The 15,471-nt window shown below is 40.2% G+C and overlaps 1 protein-coding gene across 1 annotated transcript in view; it reads left to right on the top strand.

The window, feature by feature from the left end:
• Window positions 1–284: 284 nt before the first annotated feature.
• Window positions 285–15,471, top strand: part of LOC146830893 (fibrocystin-L-like) — a 533,569-nt gene continuing 518,382 nt past the window's right edge. The window contains exons 1-2 of the mRNA XM_085603812.1: window positions 285–428; window positions 2,096–2,213. Coding sequence (XP_085459938.1) covers window positions 285–428; window positions 2,096–2,213 — 262 coding nt within the window. The remainder of the gene's footprint in view (window positions 429–2,095; window positions 2,214–15,471) is intronic.

Genomic DNA, 15,471 nt, shown 5'->3' with positions numbered 1-15,471 from the left:
TCCGCTGCTGTGGTGACCGGACAAACGAGCGCAGGGGTCACCCGACAAGCAGAGGAGGAGTCATTACTATGGCTCCGAAGTGTTGTGGAACCAAGAGCCAAGGGCAACTCCGTGTTGTTGAGTCTTTGCGCCTGAGTCTCGGGTCTCGAATATCTCTCAACCTGCTACTTTACTTTTTACGCAACATTTCGGGTATTAACAAGGACAGCTGAGCTTGGTCTAATTAGCCACAAAACAATCACCGGTGCGCCCAGGGAAGCGCCTCTGATCCATAGCCCCGGGCAATGTCCTCTACCGTTGCCAGGAGCAGCAGCTCCAAGCGGACGATAAATAGCGGCCGGGCAGAGAGCCCCCACGCCAGTGCAAGGAGAGCGGCGAGAAGAGTCCCGAGGCCGTCCGTCCGCAGAGACCCACCAGCGGCGCAGTCGGTAAGTGGACGCCCCACTGAGGGGCGCTAGATTGTATTTGCTGGGTGTGAACATTCACCTGAGGGAAGGTCCCAGAACATGGAGTGTGAGTACTGAGTACAAAGTTGTGGAATTGTGACCGGTGGGGTGTAGACGGCACGGACGGACACTGGGACGGTGTTCGTTATAACAAACTTCTCATAAGGAGTGAAATTCGAGTTTGAAGGAATTATCACCTACATTTACAAAATCGCTTTTGCTATCAGTAAAAAGTAGCAGATTGCGTAACATTTTTTGCATCGTTTGTTTTTCTGCTTACGGCATCCTTTTAGATGCGGCTAGAGGGATCACCAGATAGATAACCAGCATGGCACACCTCCCTTAGGGAGTCACTATTTTCTCGTAGATAGTTGTGTAATTTGCCCCGACCCCAAATACTCCTAGGAGCTCTCGGACTGATTCACTCCTTTGAACTCGATACAAAACGAAGACAGTATGAACACATACACGTTTTCAGGTCTGCCAGATATGGAGAGACGCTGTACCTTCTTATCCAGCCCCCTGAGATTTCAGAGCAGAGGGTGCACACAGGCATAGTATAGGCACGGCTACTCGAATTATGTGGCAGGGGAAAAAATCATGCAGCCAAACTGACTAAATTATGTGGCAACAATAGCTAAATTATACAGCTTATTACACCACATTTTGTAATAGCATACCTGCATTATTTTTTTACTTTATTTGTTTACACCTTAACATTGACTTGGCAAAGGCTTCATCACACTAGAACCAATTTAACTCTCAAATACAGCAAAAGCAAATGGAAGGCAACTTGTGTGAAGGCCTTCCACTTCTCACTACACACCCGACCGGTAGTGCATTATTGTCGTCCATCTACTTGGATTTTTCTGCACACCATACCTTGGATGCAGTCTCTGATGTACCATGCATTGGACCGCCTCCTTGCTCCATGACAGCACTGACAAATGCGTTTGCCACCCTGTGCTGAAGGCGACCTGAACTATTAAAGGTTGGAATTCAGTCAATTACTCGGCGTAACTCTGACGTATATTGGTTTTCTAACTTGTTGATGATTCTGTGTTTCCACTATAATTTGAAGTTTTGCAACCGTTTAAGTAATTGTATATTCCTTTTGTGCCACCTTTTCGCTGTTTCCTTTGTCGCACGTGTCACTTGCGCCATTCACTATTCCGTATGAGCACTGATGTGCACAAGATTCTATGGGTTACACCCACATATGATGTAAATAGTGATCATACGCTATCTGTATTCAATTTTTCAAAAAGAGAAACTGTTCTATACATTTTCCTTAACCATTGATGCCTCCTTGTTTCTTTCTTGCTGCAATAGCTGTGCATGTTTTACATAATTTCCAATGAATATTACCTGTTGCGACATTATTGTTTGCTAAAACACAATTTACGCAGGTCTTAACTGGGTCTACGGGTAACCTTCTGTGGTCTTTTACAGTTTTAAAACCACATCATATTTTTTCCTTTCTACGTCATTAGCTTCTCATATATGTTCTCTCATTTATCTGTCTGTGACTCCAAGATTAACATCGAAATTGCCTGCGCATGTATGTGTTCCTTCAAGCCCTCACAAGAGGAGGAGGTTTGTTGGAGAAAGACCCACTTCTTGACAGCTCCTGTTCTTTCCTCCTACAGGTGTTGGCTGCAGGCCGGATTCCGGCCTCAGTGAAGATGGGCCTCCCCATGGCCCCCCTGCATCCTCTGCACCAGTGCCTCCTCTTGGCACTGCTGGCTGCCATCTTTACATCTGCAGGTATGTATGCTGAACACTGTCCATCCGATAATTATTTGCAAATGACAACAGGTTTGAATTGATCTTTTTAAAACCGACAATTATTTAATGCTTCAACATTCAAAATCATGCAATGCTTCAACATGGTCATCTTTTTTTTTTTTAAGTTTGAGTTTATTGAAGAAATAAAGAAGGGAAGGAGAAGGGAGGGGAACGGGGTATAATCATCATAATAAGCCTATACAAAGAATAAGCAATTCAATAGAAACTCTTATTAAAAGCAAATATAACAAGCATGAAGTTTACATGAACAGAACCTACGTATCGGAATGAAAAATACCATATAATATAGTAGAACGTAATATCATAGCAAAAAGGCATTAAAGAAACAAGAAAATCATGGTGGCTTACGCACCTCAACTGTGTCAAGGTCTGGAGAGGCGTGCGCTGGAGCAAAGGAGGAGAGATAGGAAACCAAAGGGAGCCAAATCAGGTCGCGTTTAATCGCTAGGGAAACGGGAGATACGTAATTAGTATCTAGGCGGTGATGGAAGCAAACTGCATTCCACCAAGAGTGGTAGGAGACATTTGCAGCCTGCTTCCAATTAGAAGTAATGGTATGGAAAGCCACAGCAACTAGAAGGTCAAGTAATAGATAATGGGAAGGAGATTGTGGGAGTCTCGGTGATAGAGAACCTAGAAAAACTTGCGAAGGGGAAAAGGGAATTTGAAGTTGGAAAATCTTTTGTATTTGCGTCCAAACTAGGTGCCAGAACTTGGAGATGGGAGGGCATTCAAACAACATGTGTTTGAGATCTGCAACGGGACAGGAACAGGACCGACAAATAGGGGATGTGTCAGGTGAAAAACCATGTGGAGTACATAAAGTTCTGTTATAAATGAAATATAAGGTTTGGGTAGTATTAGCAGCTCTAGAGGCTTTATGAAGCTTAGCCCATATTTTGTCCCAAAAAGGTATTGGCCAATCCTGAGAAAGATCCAATTCCCATGCAGTCTCGATTTTAGATTTTAGTCTGTCAGTGGAGTATCGGAAAGAGTTATAAAGAGCAGAGGCTGAGAGAGACGTCTCTAATAATAAAGAAGTAGCTTTGTGGTCCGAAGGAATATCGGTAGATGGTGCCAAGGAGCGAAGATATAAGATCAGGATGGGAGAAGGGCGTGGTATTGCGATCGAGCAGAAGAGGGCAGTGAGAAAGAGGATTGAAGTTCCTGGAATGAGAGAGGAGTATCTTGGGAAATTAATTGAGAGATCCAACACAATCCTCGAGAATGCCAAGTTTTCCAAAATATGGTGCGATTACGGATTTTGAAAAGAGAGTTGTGCCATATCAGTTGTTCGTGAATGGAAAGAAGGGAGGGATAAGATGAAATTATGTAAGGGAGAAGGAGAGTACGGGAATGAGAAATAACAGGCGTACGAAAGCGAACTAAAGAAGACGTGAAGGATAAGAACTCGCTAAAGGTGAAGGGGGACAAAAAGGAAGATTCCATACTTAACCAGATGGGCGGATAATGCGGAAGATCAGAAGAGAACCAACGGGTCGATTGTTTCAAAGAGAAAGCTCGATGATATTCTCTGAAATCCGGAAAGCGCACACCAGACTGGGCCTTATCCTTGTGCAATGAAGCCAAAGCTATCCGAGACCGCTTGCCATTCCATAAGAATTTCAGCAACAAGGGATCAATCCGTTTAAAGAAGGAAACTGGAATGTGTACTGGAAGCATGGAAATGGTATAAAGAAGAAGAGGGGATAACATAATCTTTATAGAATTGAGACGACCCCACCAGGACAGAAAGAGCGGGTTCCAACGTTGAATAGCCGTGTCCATTTTCTTGAAGACATAATCAAAATTAAATTTGAGCATATCAGACAAGAGAGGAGCGAACCAAACACCCAGATATTTGATCTTAGAAGGTTGCCATGAGAAACCCGTTTGGGAAAAAAGATGCTTTTGACAAGTAGGGTTTAAAGGTAGAATCTCGCACTTATCAGCATTTAGGCGATAACCAGAGACCACGGAGAAGGAAGACACCTGCTGGAGAAAGGAGGGAATAGAGGAAACAGGATCAGAGCAGTATAAAAGAATATCGTCAGCATAGACCGAGAGTTTAACCTGAAGCGAACCAAATTTAAAACCAGAAATACTGTTGTCCAGACGAATTTTGGTAAGAAAGGGTTCCAAGGCTAAAACAAAAAGTAGGGGGGATAGAGGACAGCCTTGTCGCACTCCCCTGTGTAACGAGAAATAATCCGAGGTCATCCCGTTGACAAAAATGGAAGCCTGGGGATTAGAATAGAGTAAAGAAATAATAGAGATGAATTTGGAAGAAAAGCCGATCCAGCGCAAGGCCTGAAACATAAAATCCCATCCTCAACATGGTCCTCTTATTTGATAAATATGTCATGACTCTCACTATTTTCGCCAGAATTTTACCCCAATAACCCCTCAATGATGGATTACTCTCATAATCAAAATTTTGAAGCAATAATGCAGACATTCTTTAGCAAATAGAGGTCAAATTCTGTCTGAGTCAAAAAAGGGGGGTGAGGAGATATTTATAAGAGAACCTCACCGTCTCACTGGAGTAACAATATGATTCTAAACAAGGTAAGTTAACCCTCATACAAGTGTCTCGTGCTATGCTTCATCGTTGGTCTCCTCACCCAGAAAGATGGTATATCTGTGTGGGCTTAACCAGTAGTCTGGGGTTAATATTGTAGGGATAGGTTATATAAAATTACTGAGATGTAACCATGCAAGACAATTTTAATAATGGTCACCCTGATAAGATTAAAAATATGTAAATACTTTTGTAGTACTATTCTGGAACACTGTAGGGGAGAAATGGCCTTTGCGTCACTTGTCTAGGCTACATGTTAAGGCCTTTGTTGTATTGCCCATGTGATTTAGGATTATAACTATATATTCTTATATACTTTTTTAAAATGTAGTAATTTAGATAATAACTAAGTTCATTACAAACTAAGCAAAATTATAATGTTAGTGTGAATGCATAAATGTATTTTTAAACTATTGGTATCTGTACATTTATTTGCATATTTAAATTGCTGAATAATTTAAACACATTGAATTTGATGTTAACGTGGTGTCAAACCTTGTATTTTATTTGTTCTAACTTAATGTTAAGTATGGTAAATTGTTTTGCATTTATAATGTAAATTAAATATTGTTCTATATTATTTTAATATACTGAACCAAGACGGCCCGTAACTGCCCGAGATGGTCCCCCCACGTATATACGATCACACGATGATGTCATACTATGACCAGCCACACATCAAACATCAGCAACTCATATCCCCGCCGTCCCCCCTTACAGTTTTCCCAGTTCACGCCTCCCAAGGTTGAAGTTAATGCTATCCCTCGGCAGTTCCAAGGCCAGTGATCATTAATAGGGAATGCACTCCTTATTTGTCGCACTACATAGCGCCTATACGTCATCATGGGGATAGGCACACCCTCGGACTCCCGGGAAACGCGCCCAACCAAGCTCTTACATGTGTTAATTAATGTATCCTGACCTACTAAACAGGTAGCACCTAGTCTGTACCACCGGGAAATGTTACTTGTACATTGTATGAACAGTTATTACAAACTCGATTTCTTGTAGATGTATTCCTGTTTGTCCGTATTACAGATACAAATTGCTCAAATATGTCTGTTCTACGCCAATCAGCTATGTATGAGGTTAAAAACTAATAAACAAATGGAAACAAAAAATTTTTTTCATTAAATGTCGATATAGTTTCTCAAAGGGAGGGAACAACCCTGAAGGAGGTGGCCACCAACAGGAAAAAGTTATTAGTAGAGACCTAATAATCATAAATTCTGTTGTAAGAGGTTCCATCCCCAAACTGGAGAGGCTGGAGTCATGTACATCTGTGGCCAGGTGTAAATCTGCAGTCGGAAATGGTGAATACCTAAAAGTGGTGAGTTACACCTAGGTATAGGACTAGATCTACACATAAGACAATCCACACATGTATGTTTACCATTGTGAATCTTGCCCTTTTACTCTTGTTTCTGAAGAGAGATTTTGGCCATTATAAAGACCTTAACACTTCTTCTGACCCATCGTCTGTCATCTGACTTTTCACCTGCTCTTCCCACTAACCATAACAAAATCGTGGCCATCACGCACCCCACACCTTTGCCATAGAAGTCAATTCCCACACTCTCCTCTGATGACCCATCATGTAAACCGGCTGATCCTTTCAGCCTTTCAGCCTTATAAAAGGTTTGAGGCGATTTGTCAAGTGGGGCCAAGAAAAAAGAGAGGTCCCAATTAATTGATTTCCCATGTTAATTCGGACAGGAAGTTTTGGGAAGCAATACAGGAAAAAATGACTGAATGGATTCAAATTTTGGAAAAAAGTTAGAACATTACTCAGAAAGCGTGCTTTTTTTGTTGTTTGGTGTGAATCCATTCCTCGACTATTGAGAAATTCACCTTTAAAGAGGTGCCAAAGGGGGGTCATAAAGGGGTTCAAAATATAGGGATATCTTGACTGTTGCTATCCAGATATGCTCTGATTGGCTACTTTAGAGGTGGCTACTCAATCATGTTTGGCTAGCCAGAACTTAAACAACATGTTAGGGAGGTCATTACAGGACTCAGTGGCAGGGTCCCGGCATCCTGAAAATTAATTAAAAAGTATATAAGGAGGAAAGCTCAACACACCCTCTCCACAAGGGACAAATGGGTGGGAAGGGGGCTTGATTTGCTGACCACACTATGGAAAATATAGTGGCCATTACAGAACTAGGGGACATGGTACTCCTAGAAATGCACTGTAGTGCATGTCAGGTTTGGAGGGTCACAAAAAGGAGCACATATAAAGAGTGACAACATAATTTAATCATTTTAGGAATTCTGATGTCTTCTTGGGTGATTTATGCTAACAACCATGTTGTAAAGAAAACTGTTGGGATATAATGAACCATGTTATAAAGAAAACGGTTTCCTCATGATTTTCTAATAGAGTTTAGGGAAAGTGCTCCTGAAGCTAAAACAAAAGCACATTTTCTATAATTTCATACTATCTTCCTCAGCCATGTACAAACAAAGTCTGACATTCTTAGTAAAACATGTACTTTCAACCGTAGCAGCAGCAATCTGTCAGTCGATTTCACAGTGCTCTACTGCAGCTTCCAACAGTGTTCTAATGAACAGCTAGAGTGCAAGCCGTCTGTATTTATGACAAAAGAATAGCACACATTAGGCCATCTACAGCATCTAATCATTTGTTGGAATGACCAATGTTTGTGTGGTATACCTCCAGTTTTTTGCTTTGACTGTTCTTTCTGGCTATAGAACTCTGTGCAATTAACCCTGCTAACCAGGGGTATGGTGCTTGTGCTCCTCTTTCATTATGATGAAATTGGTATAGTTCTAACTGATATATTTAACTTACACATATGTAGAGCTCCCAGTTTCCATTTTCACTGATTTGTACAGATAAATCCAGACAAAACTGTTTTCCTTCTCGTATTTATTTTTAAATGGTAATAATACAGAAAATAGATCTTCTTTGGATGATTCACACTACTGTCAATAACGAGTGTCAGGTCAGAAGGTGTGCAGATTGACAGAGAGGTTAAAAAAAGAAAAACAATTTCCTAACCAAGCTTAAATAAGTGCAGATATACAGCTATTTACACTATTCTACAATGCAGGTTACTGTGTTGTACTGTAAATAGCTAAAACCTAGTGGACATTCAAATTTGAGTATACATGTATCAAATGAATACATGTGGAAATATATTTTCATTGCAGTTTCGTTAATACACTTAGCACCAAATAACTATAAACATAAAGCTAAAATGAGCGGAAAATAAAGAAGGATAAATACAGACTGAAATGTTAAAAATAAATTCTATAAAACATAGAGCATTAAACATTACTCCCTAGCATATGGTACAAGAATTACCTATTCCCTGTAAGTTAAATTCCGCTAGTGGACTGCAGCACCTATTGTGCCATCCACTGCAGTCCAAGCTTAAAACATTACTCCAGGACTACTATTGTGTTCTGACTGTAGCAGTGTAGATACTGCAATTTTACCCATCAAAATCAACCATTTTGACCGGTGAAAACCTCCCTTTTAAATGGAAATAGGCCACCCCTATCTAGGGCCTATAGTTCACAAGGCTGGGTGCATGGTATTTAAAAGCAGGACATGTAGAAATTCAATGTTAACATGTCCCTAGTTCTTACAGTAAGTCACAAACAAAAGCTATTTTTCACAGTGCCATGCCTAGCTGTTATGTATAGAAAACCGTAGTAAAAATTTAAATCCTAGTACTGTATATCGGGAATGGGACTGGCTAGAAAAAAAATTAAACAACTATTTTTATTAGTTATTAAAAATCCAATTCAATGGTGAAGTCAGATTTTTAATAAATATTAAGGAAAAGTAACTTTTAGAAAGTTACTTTTCTCCCTGCCTGAAGTTCCTGGATGCTAAACTTGCATTTGCTTTCCAACTTATTCCAGCCAGTAATTAGCATCTAAATAGATGTGAAATTTCTCCTAGGAGCAAACAATAGTCTGAAATGAATGGGCAGAGAGGACTTATCTGAACTTTACTGACTATGCAGGGTGGCAGCTGTGAGCATCATTTTTTACATTAAACTGTCAAATCCTGCTTGAGTGTGAAATCCTTCTTGACAGGTTTTCTGGTTTTATCCATAAGATGTTGGGGCACACTTGAAAGGAAGAGAACATGATCCAAAGATAATTTTTGTGTTTCCCCTGTCTGGTTGCTGAAGGACCTGTCTTGTCCCATCAGACATATTTCTCTGGAGTTTACATATTACACCAGTAAGTAAGAGAAACAAGATACTCAAACAATTCTTGTATATCCACTGTCTGGTTGCTGGAAAACTCTACTTTAGTTCTTCCAGACTTCTGTCTCTGGCTTTATTTAGGGGCACAGTGGCTTCCTCAAACTGGATTGTAGTTTTTTTTATGTGGGTTTATACTAGGATTACCATATTATGCTCTCCACATACACCCTCAGCACTCAGAGACCACGTTCATTGTGGCTGAAGACTTTAACCCTCTTGAAAACGCACAACGTGGATAGGGTTGGATCCGGGAACATTTACCCCATTGGTTAGAGGGTGCCCAGGAGTCATTCCCAACCACTACCTCGTGCCAGACATAAATATATGGCATCTCCAGGCACCCACTTCGGAATACCTTCTGGACCTGAGGAAGAACAGAAGAGGACTGGACCTGCTGTCTGTGACCTGAGTGGAGCCCTGAAGCACTGGGCGTACTCCCTCTTGTACACAGGACCAAGAAGTAGACTCAAAGGGTCATATGTATGACCTCCTATTTAAGCAACAAAGACTCAACAAGCTACAAGATGCCTTTACTGAAACTGTCCAGATGACCAGTGGCAATTAGACCTGGACTGGAATGCTGTTGGCCTCTGCCTGACACCCTCTGAGTCTCTAAGTGGTCGTCATTAGGTCCTGGGGGCTTTAGAAGTGTATTAATGTGGTAGATTAGGATTAAAAGTGCTAAATCAAATGGTAAAAGCTTTGACAAGGACGAACTTGCTTGGTATTTATGACCCATGCTCCATCACGGTCAGCCTCCTATTGCGTCTAGGCTCCAGTCTACCACGACCATTGGCAATCATTAGTACTTAATGCTTCTTGGCGTTATTAGTACCTAAAACATAAAAAATATATATCTTCTGTTATTGGATTTTTGCCATTTTGGTGTCATTGTGTTTAATACATTTTACTCCTTTTTTTTTTTTCTAATTCGGTTTGTTTTTTCTATTGGTTTGCATTATGTCATTATTACTTTTTGGCACTTTATAACTACTTTACACATTCTCCTAAATTATGCCTGTCTGCTCTGTGCCATAGTTATCATGGGGTTGAGCTTAGGTTAAGTTAGTGATGTTGAGGGTTCCTCCATACAAGGGTTGGGACCATTCCATGAGGTGGGTAGTTACTCACTCCAAATAATAATCCAGTTTCTTATAGCATTTCCTTTAGAAAGTACCAAACTAATTGTATCATAGAAATGATAGTTAATGCTAAAGAAATAAAAAAATGATGACACATTTTCTATGAGCTCTCAAATATCGTTCTCATCAATGTCAGTAAAATATTCTGACATGCAGGGTGAAACATATAGTTCCAGCACTAGCAACAGTTTTCCAGTTAGCCCCCAAATAATGAAATGCCGTTTCCCACAGTTTTTGTAAAAACATTCTGTATTTATGACAGAAGTGTGGCACCTCTGAAGCCATCTTGATGGAATCAAAGCTGTAAAACCTAAAGCATTTTCAAAACAAAGGGTTTCATTTTATCATAGACATTGAGGTTAAAACTCTAGAAAGCTAAAATGAGGAAGCATTTTCTATGAGGTCTTAGATGTCTTCTGCATCCATTTCAGTAAAACATTCTGGCATGCAGAGTCAAAAATGCATTCCCAACACCACCAGCAGTCTGTCATTTAACTCCCTCAAAATCAACTATAGTATCACCACAGAGTTCTAATGAACAACTAGAACATTTTGTACTCAACACAAAACTGAGGCACTCCTGAACGTTTTTTCGTAAGAGAAGGTTTTGAATGTAAAGTCTTTCCTGAAGAGCAGGTTGAAGTAAATGATGTGAGAAGTAGGTTATAAGTTGGGGTGACTTGTAGCTATGGCACAGAGCAAAGAGGCTCAACTTACAAAAATGCACAAAAGCATTTAAAAAGTCAAAAACACAACACAAAAAAATGAAACTCCAATTGATAAGAAATAGAGAAGAATTCAATTAACAAAATTACACAAAAGTGACAAAAATACAATACTGGGAAACGGAAGTATGATTTTTAAAAATTTAAATAGGCCCTAAAAGCATTAAGTGCCAGACAGCACGCAATGCTGTGAAGAGCTCCATAATGCTTGATAGTCGTAGGATGAAGTCACTGTGAAGTAGTAGCCAATTTTTCTTATATGTCTTTTTAGAGCAAGACTATAGTAGTCTTAACATTCAAAATCAGATGCTATAATAATACATGCATATGTGTTCCATTTACATGTGTTTCATTTTTTCACTTTCTTTTTTTTTGCTTCGCTTATTTGGTGTCATAGAAATAAGACTAAAATGGATCTGACAAAGTCCCACGAAGTGGCTTTATAATTGTTCCTGACACCCTGGACATAAGCCATTGTGTCCAATGCTTGGCTATAGAAAATAATCATCAAATTGTTGTTATCATCAGTTGCAGAAGAAGAAAGTTTCAACATATTGGCAAGATGCTCAAGTGAAAATAGGGGACACTCTTAATTGCTTTGGCACCCTAAATCAACGCTATAGAGGCTCATTCTTATATCTCAAAATCAGTAGTTACAAACTTAGTCTCAGAACTCATATGACCCTCTATTTGAGTAGATCTACTTAGATAAGTGCACATTATCAGCATAATTGCATACTAAATGAAAGCTTGTTACATGTTTGTTTGCTTGCTACATCGAACAAATAGAAGAAAATACCAACAATGTTCAAAACAAACAAAATGATTCACAATATATGCCTAAGTCTCATCCAATTGTAACATCATGTTGGTTTTTAATGGAAATCCACAGGGACAATTATATCTGGGGGGTTCCAAAAATATATATCATGAATGCCTATAGTCATTACACCACAATTCCCATAGATTAAATCCCATGTGTCTTATTTTTTAGGATCATTGTAGACAAGAATATTAAACAGAACAAGATGTACTGTTAGTGATGTTTGCAAAAAAAATAGTTAACACTGCTTAATTTAAGTGAAGTTAAAAAAATGCTGTGGATCAGCTTGTGTAGAAACGTGCAAAGTCTATCTTTCCAGTGATAACCATGGAGAGAAAAAAATACACGCTATTATAAAGATCTCCTTGCTGCTGCTCACTTTTTCTTTATTTTAAATATACCAGAAGAAGGAAAATCCATTTCCCATTTTCTTTGCTTAAATTACAGCTGCAATTATTCACTATAACATGCCTTTTACCCTGGCTGCTGGGTCTGGCAGAAGGTAGTGTGTCATCAGAAGTCAACTGTTATAGCTTCCTTCAGTTCAGCAGCTACAACATTTCTTTAGTACAGGCATCTAGATATGTCACAAGCGGCTTGTACGAGGGAAATTAGAGATTGCTTCTAAACAGGGATTACCTTCTTTCTTGTAATATGTAGGCAAATGTCGCTTTGTTGCATAATCACTCCCAATTTTTTTGTTTTTGAACTGATGCTGCTGATTTATTGATTGTGTTTTACTGTGACTGTGCTAACCAGGCCCAGTGCATGTGGTCTGACCCCTAAAATATGTTGAAATTGGCTTTACTCCAAATTGGCACATCTGACTTACCTGTGAGTCCCTACCCTATGGTATAGCGTGTACCCATGATCTGTAAGTTAAAACCCACTATTTACCTGTAGAACATATTGCACCATCACTAAAGTGGCAATCCAAAATATTACTGCAGGCCTGCCACCAGTAATCTGGGTGCGCTGGTTCAATCTGCAAGTATGACTTGCCAAAATAAACCTTTTCGATAGGTGTAAGCCATTGCTTCCTTTAAAATATTATAGCTCAGCCCTAAATAGACCTTAAATGCCCATAATGCAGGGTGCATGACATTTAAGTAGATAAGCAAAAGAAGGATCTGTTCGGTAGAAAGTAGGCTACTAAGTGGCGCACTGAATGCCCTAATTTTAATTTTAGCAACATTATCTCAATCGGTTGGAAAAAAAAGCAATTAATTAATAAAGAATTGAAACAAAATTCAGGATACTTTCTACTGTTTTTGTTTATCAGAATTAATTCATTCATAAGTATTCACAAATGTAGTAGCAGGAGGCTGTCAACATACATTGAATATGTACATATAAGTGATCATGTGACATAAGTGCTCAGTGCTCAAGGAGTGTACACAAGGTGGTTGAGATTTTATATACATGTTAAGAATAGGTCAGACACTCATGTAGCACCAATGACTCTTAACACTAATATTGTTATTTTGTTATGTGTAGAGTCTTGGTCAGTCTGGGCCCCTTTCGGAAGACCCTAAGTGACTTCCGAAAGGGGCACACTACGGGTTGAAACATCGATGTTTACGCAAGGCCCAGACTGACCAAGACTCTACACATTGCAAAATAACAATATTAGTGTTAAGAGTCATTGGTGCTACATGAGTGTCTGGCCTATTCTTAACATGTATATAAAACCTCAACCAGCTTGTATATATTGTACACTCCTTGAGCACTGAGCACTCATGTCACATGATCACTTTTATATGTACATATTCACTGTATGTTGACAGCCTCCTACTACTGCATTTGTGAATACTTATGAATGAATTAATTCTAATAAACAAAAACAGTAGAAAGTATCCTGAGTTTTGTTCCAATTCTTTATTAATTAATTGTTTTCTTGTCCAGGCGATTGAGATAAGGTTGCTAAAATTAAAATTAGGGCATTCAGTGCGCCACTAAGTAACCTACCTTCTACCTGACAGAACCTTCTTTTGATTATTTACATATACCCAGGTTCTGTGGGACACAGGGTCACCCCATTATTGTTTATCTACTGACATTTAAGTAGGACATGTAAACGATTAATGCAAAATATGTCCTTCCAGGACCAATGCCCTAAAAGCTTTTTTCACTGTAGCATGGTCAGCTGTTCCATTGGAAAGCATTGGGGAACATTGTTAAAGTAAATAATGTTCTCATGCCTATGAACCAGAAAAAAGGTTTATTCTTAAACTTTTTAAATATTTAATACAAACCAAATTCATTGGTAAAGTAAGGTTTGTAACAACTACTAAAGTTACCCTTAGCCTGCTAAAACCCTCTACAAGCCCCATTACCTGAGCTTCCACCTGTCACCCAGGAGCTGAATAGCTCCTTGATTAGGTTTAAATTGTCTCCCATAGCTGAGAGAAAGGGCTGGGTTGTGGGAACAAGATGACCTTCCCACAACAGCATGGCCAGGAGGGCGGTGCCCAACCCTCTTGCATATCGGCAAAGGATGTCTACCCAGTCACTGGCAGATGTAGTTCCCACCTGGGCCTTCCTGCCCTTTTGTCTAATAAGCTATCCAGGCACCTATCTCAATGGGAGAGGAGCTGCTTCCGGAACCCATTTTAAGTGATTACATGGGAGGGTTTGCTCCCACACCTCTGGGATAGGTGCAAGAGCTTCGCATAAGGAAGGAAAGGTTCTGCCATGTGAAAATAAGGTAGATTGTTGGATTGATTTTAGTATGGCACACAAGGCCTGCTGCAAAAGTGGGTAGGGTGCCCCCTGGGAACCTTTTCCCTATTGGCTAAGGAGGGTTCAAAAGTCATCCCCTCACACACAGGCTAATACCAGGCATACATGTGGCACCTCTTGGCACCCTCTTTAGAACTCCACTGGACCTGTGGAAGATTGAAGAAGGACAGCACCTGCTTTGGAGGTGTGGATGACAAAAGAACAACTGCACCTGCTGTAAGGAGACCTGAGAGGTTGGTCCTCTTCCTATTTGTACCCAGGGCAAAGAAATTGACTCCAAGGGTCAGTTGTCTGACCTCCTCTTAAGCTACAGGGACACAAGAGCTACAAGAATCAACTTTCCTGAAAGATCCCAAGTGACCAGTTTCAACTGAGCCTGACCTGGACCCATCTCATGGCTTCTCTTGGAGTATGTGCTGACCCAATTTCTATTCTTGAGGTCCTGAAACTCTGAGCTGATGTTAGAGTGAGGTGTACAAACTGCAACAGCTAGACTCAGAAACGTTTTGCCAACTTTCTGCCTGGAGAACTAATGGAGACCAATGCTGCAGTTGAAGCCGCAGCAGTCCACGCCAAACTGCCAGTAGCCTCAACTCTCTGGTTTGTCTCGCTGGAGGAAATCTGACTTCTAAAAAAGTGTCTGACTTCGAATGCAGAGGGCTTCACCAGCACCAATGCCAAACAGAATTAAGTCGACGTCATGCCCTTCCTGTGCAGGGACTTTGGACTTTGGACACTTGGAGATTTCCCACCTTTGTCAACAACCGTACTGGGACTCCGCTCTTCAGCAATGCGTCATTGTTGAGTCCCGCTTTCAATTAAGCTTGCAACTTGCCCAGTCGTTTATGTTTTCTACATAAATGTTTCTAAGTTCGAAGATACCTCTTTGACCAGGACCAACCTTGTTCTCTTATTTGACCCGCGATCCATCACGGTCGACCTAAAACCCTACC

Source organism: Triturus cristatus, chromosome 5_1 (genome assembly GCF_964204655.1).
Source record: "Triturus cristatus chromosome 5_1, aTriCri1.1, whole genome shotgun sequence".
NCBI lineage: Eukaryota > Metazoa > Chordata > Amphibia > Caudata > Salamandridae > Triturus > Triturus cristatus.
Note: the sequence above shows the minus strand (reverse complement) of the source record. Positions and strands in the feature narration are given on the sequence as shown.